Source organism: Zootoca vivipara, chromosome 14 (genome assembly GCF_963506605.1).
Source record: "Zootoca vivipara chromosome 14, rZooViv1.1, whole genome shotgun sequence".
NCBI lineage: Eukaryota > Metazoa > Chordata > Lepidosauria > Squamata > Lacertidae > Zootoca > Zootoca vivipara.
The window spans coordinates 48,305,416-48,312,911 of NC_083289.1; the positions used below are offsets into that span (position 1 = coordinate 48,305,416).

The window sequence follows — 7,496 nt, forward strand, 5'->3', positions numbered from 1 at the left end:
TCTGAGAGACGGAGGGTCTGGAATGGTTTCTAATGACAATGTGTCAGCCGGGTGTTGCTCTGGCTCTCCCATGATTTCCCAGCTTTTCCCCTCATCTGCCTCTGAGCTGCGACCTCCCTCAAACCCCTGCTGTGAATCTATACTATCTTCCTCTTCCTCCTCTCTGGGAGGGTCAGGGGGGGAGGCGGTCTCCACCACTCCTCTTCCTCTGCTCAGCCCCCTCTGAAAATAAACTCTGGGCAATCCTCCCTAAAAAAAGCTCAAAAACCATTGGCAATCTTCCTGCCCCCCCAAAAAAGCTCAACAACAATTCTGGGCAATCTCCCCCGAAAAGTACAGTACCTTTGTACCCATAGACTGCATTCCAGCCACACACAAAATTCTATTTGCTCATCTCTTTCCATCCCAGCAAGCAAGGAGCTGTTAGCACAGCTCAGGGACTTGTGCCAGCCAGGTCAATCAAGGTCAATGAGGGTTTCTGAGGGTCTCAGCAAGGGCATGTGTTCTGTGGAGGGTCCAAGGGCTGGAGAGCAAGCTTCAAAGGGCCACATATGGCCCCTGGTCCTGAAGTTCCCCACCTCTCTCTTTCTCTCCAAACATCCTGGTCTCGTTGTTTCTGAGGACAACCTTTCCCCACCTCTGGCGGCTGCGGAAACCGGGAGGCTGTGCAGAGGCAGGGGGGGCGGGCGTTGTGGTGGTGTCGGGGGTGCATTGTAGTTGCATTGCATGTGCAGCCAAAGTGTGCAATGCCCCTCCAGTGCAGCCCTGAGGCCGCTTCTCCCGGCGGAGGGTCGTGGCAGCAGCCCAGGGCTTGCGAGAAGAGGCAGGAGATTGATCGGGGAAGTCCTTCGGCTGTCACGGACTGGTTGGACGCAGAGGAGCAGTGGGAGGAACCAGCTGGGGAACCCACAAGGGAAGAAGGCTCAGAGCCCGGGGATTGGTGGTGGGACTTCAATGAGTAGTCAGATGGAGAAGACTGGGAAGAGGAGGTATCAAGAGGTAACGGGACTTAGTGAGTCTGTGGCAGGGAGAAGTCCAGAATGAGAGGTAGAAGCTGAAGGAGGAGAGGTCAAGAGGTAGAGAGGAGTCAGGCTGCTGAAGAGTCATGGGTGCCTCCCTTTCATGTGACAAGCTCCCTTCCCCACTTGTCTCCCAGAACCAGAAGAGGCATGAAAAGGGAAGAAGAGAAATTAGGGTCATGCAGGCAAAGTCTCAGATTGCTTGGGGGTAACCCTGGAGAGGAGGGGGCGTAGGCAGCTGTGGGGAGACAGAGACCTTCAGTCTCAGCAACTGCTTCATGGGGGCAAGGCCTACCGGAGATGAGGTGCTCTGCTCGTGAGGCCTGGCACTTCTGTGCAAGTCGTGTTTTTGCTAACAAAGAATCAACTCCAACTTGCACAGTGTGATTTATTGCTGGCTCGCACCTGTCGTCAGCCCAACACCCTCCACCCACTAACTGTCAGCCCTTCCTGACTCTCGGTGACTCTTCTTCTTTGGCGATCCATCGTAGCCGAGTAAGATTGTCTTCCATGGTTTTAACAATGAGTCTGTAAGTGACTGTGGAGGCCAATTTTGGATCCACACATCCTCCCACAGTGGGGACATTGGTTTCCAGGTGGGAGTTGATCACGGTGTGGATTTGCCAAGCGTGCCTTCCTCTTAGCATGTTTCTCCTTTGTGTCCTGAGTTCAAGTGTCTTCAAAGCCCGTATTAGCTGCGGCTGGCAAAATTCTTGCAAGGATCTTAGCAAATAGTCTCTTATCAATATCCAAGGTGACCCTTCCTGAATCCCAAAATGGTTTTCGGCCTTCTAGGGGGACAGTGGACATGATTTTCACCGCTCGACCGCTTTAAGAAAAACACAGAGAGCAAAACCAACCCCTGTATATGGCATTTATTGACTTGACTAAGGCTTTCGACACTGTAAATAGCAATGCCCTGTGAACTGTCCTTCTGAAAATTGGCTGCCCAGATCAATTTGTGAATATCGTTCGGCTCCTCCATGATAATATGACAGCAACAATCGCAGATGATAACGGCTCTCAAAGTGAACCATTCACAGTGGGATCAGGTGTTAAACGGCGTTGTGCTATTGCCCCATCTCTATTCATTATTTTCATTGCCGTGATCCTGCACTTTGTTCAAGGGAAACTCTCCACCGGAGTAGAAATCATATATCGAACAGATGGAAAGCTCTTTAATCCGCTCTCCCAGGATGCTGGACTAGGTGGGCCATTGGCCTGATCCAGGAAGCCTCTTCTTACTGTCTTGCATTCTCTCTCTTTCGCAGGCTGTGCAGTTCCTCTTGTGTGACCTCCTGCTCATCACCCGCACCCGGCTCTGGCAGCAGCAGATGCAAGCAGGGCAGCCGCATGGCGCTCCCTACCAAGCCTCCACCCTTGAACTCCGTGGCTTCCAGCAGGATCTCAGCAGCCTCCGGCGCCTGGCGCAAGCGGACAAGGCTGCCATGCACAGGGTGAGTTGGGTGCTGGGCTCCTCTGCTCCTGTAAGCTCCTCCTTGGCTCCGCAATGCGGCCGTCACTGTCGAGAGCGCTGGTTTTTGGTAACCCTATGAAGCTGTCTCATGCCGACTCAGAGACTTCTCCAGTCTGTTTATTTTATTTGTTCCGTAAAATTTATATACGGCTCAATTGTTGTTTTGGTTAATTAAAAGAAACCCTTGGGTTTACCAGAAAGATAATACCATGAAATCAACAATAATTTAAAGCTTTCAAAAAGTTAACGTAGCAACGGACTAGAAAGTGGTCAGAACTCTCATCTGCTTTCTAAGCATCCGAATAGACTTGTCTGTGCAAAAATTGGTGATTACACTCGAAGGCACCTGCTTGCTATCAATAGGCAGGGAGTTCCAAAGTGGAGGTGCTGCCACACTAAAATATCGGGTTCTTACAAATGTGGAATGGGTATTACATAGCTGTCAAGTTTTCCCTTTTCTCGCAAGGAAGCCTATTCAGCATAAGGGAATTTCCCTTAAAAAAAGGGAGAATTTGACAGCTATGGAATTATGTGGCACCTTTAACAGTGCTGTTTCAAATGAGCAGATCTTCTAATTAAACTGGTCCCAAGCTGTTAAGGGCTTGATGTGTAGAATCCACAGCCCTCTGCATGTTGTGAGGCTCCGAGGTCACATCTGCATCGTATACCATGATAAAAGATGAGGTCGTCCTCCCCGATCCTGGGGGCTGTAGTTTGTTAAGGATGCTAAGTTTCAAATTTTTGCCAAAATCCTCACAGTTGCAGGGTTTGTGTCATGCTTGCCCTCCTTTTGACCTTGCCAAGGGGCGTTTGCTGTGAGCGTCCCTTCTTTCATTCTGCAGTTCATCTCGCTGGTGCTCTGTGCTCTGCAGCCTCCCTGGGTGCCCAACCATCAATTAAACCAGATCGGGAAATGCAGGCAGCTGGGGAGGCTGCAAAGCGCTGGAGAAATCTTTCCTGTAAAGAAAAGCATACATGCATGTGAGAGTTGGCTGCCTTGCAACGGGGAAGTCAGCTCGAAAGCCTTTGGCCAGCAGAATTCTGACAATTTTCTAAATAAATTCTCAAGCGCTCTGAGAACGAGGCAGGAAACCTGAAACCTCTTTTGCAGAGGACAGAAACTTTAGAGACACTGGGAGAGATCTCTCGACACAGCGCTGGTTTTTGTGGTGGTTCTGGTGGGAGGCAACGGTGGGTGGTGCTGGGGGGAGTGTGGTGGTTCTTGACTCTCTGGCCTGCCCCCCACAGGTTTTCCTCCATGAGGCGACGGCCCGGCTGATGGCCCGAGCCAGCCCCACCCGGACCCACCAGCTGCTGGACCGCAGCCTGCGCAGGAGAGTTGCCTCGAGCATCAAAGGAGGTGAGTGACAGGGGTGTGTGCTTGGTCCATGCAAGAACCACCGTAATAAGCTGCCTTACTCCAATTCATATCCAGCTCAATACTGTCTCCACTGATTGGCAGCGGCTCTTTGGGGAGATTCCCAGCCCCAACTGGATATGCTTTTGGGGATTGAACCTGGGACCTTCTGCATGCAAGGCAGGTGCTCTGCAACTGAGCTACAACCCCTTCCCTCCGAATGCAGGTGATTTCATAGAATCATAGAGTTGGAAGGGACTCCAAGGGCCATCTAGTCCAACCCCCTGTGATGCAGGAATCTTTCGCCCAACGTGGGGCTCCAACCCACAACCCTCTGATTAAGAGTCTCATGCTCTACCAAGTGAGCTATCTTGCTTCTCACACCTGAATGCCTCTTCCGCCTTGGGGCTTGGGGCCTTGCTTGCCTCCTCTCTGGACCACCTGTAAGAAGGCAGAGAGGTGGGGGGCTAGCTGAGTACATGCCCCATTTGCCCATGGTTCTTCCCCTCCTATTTAATCCCCCAAACCACCCTGTAAGGTAGGTTGGGTTGAGAGAGGCAGTGACTGGCTCCCAAGGTCCCCCGGTGAGCTTCATGGCCATGTGGGGGATTCAAACCCTGGTCTCTCTCCAACACACTAACCATTGCACCACGCTGCCATCAGGGGGGATGGCCAGTGCCGGATTTACATATAAGCTAAACAAGCTATAGCTTAGGGCCCCACTCTTTTGGGACCCCCCAAAAAAATTAAAAGAAAAAGAATGGATGTACATTTCCAAAATATAAGATGAAAAATAAAATAAAACCTACATACAGTTAGAGCTTAATAATTATTTCACTATAAATATACTTCCTCTTAATTGTATTTCACTATTAATATACTTCTTAATTGTATTTCAGTTCAACAATTACTTTGATAAAATACATATTTTGTTACGTGAAAATGGCTTTAGATACCATAAATTACCATACAGCATATATTCAACACAAGAAACAGCAACAATTTTTTGTTGACACAGGACAGCTGGACATATAAAGGGTCCCATTACCGTCAGTAGCTTAGGGCCTCATCAAACCTCAATCCGTCCCTGGGGATGGCCTTTTGCTTTCGTACAGGGCCACCTCTTGCTTCTGTGCCTCATTCCGCTGAGCTTCTGACGGTGTTTTCCTTTCCAGCCAGCGAACGCGAGAGCCAGCCGACGGCGCGAGAGCAGGCAGAGGCCCTCCTCCTGGCCTGCTCTTACCTGCCCCCCGCCTTCCTTCTGGGTCCCAGTCAGAGGATGGGCATGTTGGCCGAGGCGGCCCGCTCCCTGGAGAAGTTGGGCGACAAAAGGACACTCTACGAGTGCCAGCAGATGATCATCCGGCTCGGAAGCGGGTCCACTGTCACCTCCAGCTAGAGAGAGGGGGCACCGAGGAGGACTTGTGGGGAGCAGGAAGAGGGCAGAGCGGGAAGGCGACCCCTCTAAGCACATGGCACAGTGTGTTCTCCTGGACTCCGGCAGGCGAGGCATAGGATCTGGCGTGGCCTGCGGAAGCCCGACTCTCCCCCCTCTTTCTCTCTCTCTCTAGGTAATCATTACTCTGCAGGGCTACTCTCTCATCTCCCCCTAAGTTCTGTGTGGGGAGCCCCTTTCCTTGTGGCTGTGTGTGCTGAGCAGACCTATGTGACTTGGGGGGTGGGGGAGCGCAGGCAAGCAAGTGGTGTTTTCCAAGAAGCATCTCCTGGCTGTGTGCTTCTCCTGCTGTCAAAATTGGGGAGAAGGGAGATTGATTGCTGTTGAGGCAGCGTTGGAATTGACAGCACTGGTTTTTCGGCCATGCAAATAAACAAGGAAAGGTTAAGAAATGGGTCCCCAAATGCATGCATGGGTCGGAAGTATGTCCTGGGCCTGAAAAGGTTGGAGATAACCTGCTTTTTAGAGCCATTCTGGGTGGGGTGCAAGTGCATTTTGTTCCGTTTCCTGCAACCGGATTCTGCGTTTTGAGACACACACACACACACACACACACCCTTGCACACATGGCTTGTGGTGGTTCATTGCACTTCCATTGTAGCACCCCTATTATGGGGGGGCGGGGCTGGTGGCTTTGCAATTGCCCGGTTTCCCATTGGCTGGCCTTTGTTCCTCTCTCTCACCCCCCACCTCCCCAGATAGTCTCCCCCTACTTCCTGCCAGCAGCTCATGACAAGGCAACGGGGACCCCTGGTGGCAAACCACCGACACTGCAGGATGCCCCTCCATCTCTCTGGCCAGATGTGAACAGCTCAGATGCGAGCTCCCATTTCCCCAGAGCGGTCTCTGCTGTCAGACGCCTCCCGCTTCGCTCCTCCTCCAACCTCTGAGGGCAGATGAGGACTCCTCTCAAGGGGCAGAGTGCTAAGGGCCTGGGTTGTTCTGGAGGCGGGCCATGGGTTTCCCCGAGGCAACCGTCCCCTTCGATATTCACGTGGTGTAATTGCCTCCAGGAGAAACTTTGTGCTTTGGTTACAGAAGAAAGTTCTCCTCCTCCTCTCCACCCTTTGTAGTGGCTCCCTGTGAATGATTTGGCTATATTTTGGTGGGCTGGGGGTTGTGGATTTCTGGCTTGGGTGTTCCGCCCCCCCACCCCATCCCCATGCTAGGATTCAGTCACTGCCTTCTTACCACGCCGCAGGGCATGTGTGTGCAAGGATTTCTAAGAACGTTTTGCCACATGTATATTCCGCCCACCCCTTTTATGGCAGGCTTTCCCTGAAGTAGAATTCACACGCAAACACACGTCACTGCCCCCAATTATTGGAGCTGCTGGCTGTGTGCACTTTGACGGTTGAATTTCTGCCTGCTGATCAGCTGTTAAAAGGCACCGGAGTCCTGCTAGAAAAGGTGGACAGCCCATTTAAGAAAAAGCAGGCGATTCTCTCTGGGGGTTTTTTTATTTTGTTTTACGTGTGTATGGGAAGGGAAACGACGAAAGGTCAGCGGGGCAGGCTGCTTCATTTTCTATCCCCCAAAATAGATTTTTGGTCCTAGCAGCAAGCACCGCTCCGTGTTGGTTCCATCACACTGCCTGGGTTAAGGATGCTGTTGCTATGGAGAAATTCCCTCTTGCAGGTGTGATGGGAGAGGCAGAAAGGTCCGGCCTAATCATGGTGGGAATATGAACTGTGCCCTCCGCAGGGCTTCTGTCGCAGGAGCATTTCAGGTGTGTTTCTGTGTGTGTGAGAGAGATACTAGGGCACCCCCACCCCTCTTCAATCTGCATCGCTCAGCCACGCCTCTTCCATTCAAAAGTTATTTTCATAGCGTGAGGGTTTTTTGTACAGATGATAAAATAAAAAGACCTACTTATTTATACCTCTTTTGTCTGTGACGCTTTATTGAAGGAGCGGGAAAGAAGGAATGGAGTATGTTTGAGTGGGGCTCAGCAGGTCACGGAGAGGAGGAGTGGGACAAGAGACCACCTGCCATTTGAGACCCACGTGCCTCCGTTCAAATCCATGGGTGGACCAAAGACAAGTTTGTCAATGGCGGTTCACTACGGTGGTTTGTATGGAGTCTCCAGGTTCAGAGAGGCGGTGCTCTATTGAAGGCTCAGGTGCTCAGGAGCGCCAGGGGGGAAGGAGTCTTGCTTTGATGCCTTACCTGAAGGCGTCTGGCTGG

The 7,496-nt window shown here is 51.6% G+C and overlaps 1 protein-coding gene across 2 annotated transcripts in view; it reads left to right on the forward strand.

Moving 5' to 3' along the window:
- SREBF1 (sterol regulatory element binding transcription factor 1) overlaps window positions 1–7,190 on the forward strand; it is a 49,093-nt gene extending 41,903 nt beyond the window's left edge. For both annotated transcript variants that reach the window (XM_035130971.2, XM_060282439.1), the window contains exons 17-19: window positions 2,291–2,476; window positions 3,745–3,856; window positions 5,029–7,190. In XM_035130971.2, the coding sequence (XP_034986862.2) occupies window positions 2,291–2,476; window positions 3,745–3,856; window positions 5,029–5,252 (522 nt within the window). In that variant the 3' untranslated portion in view covers window positions 5,253–7,190. The remainder of the gene's footprint in view (window positions 1–2,290; window positions 2,477–3,744; window positions 3,857–5,028) is intronic.
- The last annotated feature ends 306 nt before the right edge of the window (window positions 7,191–7,496 follow it).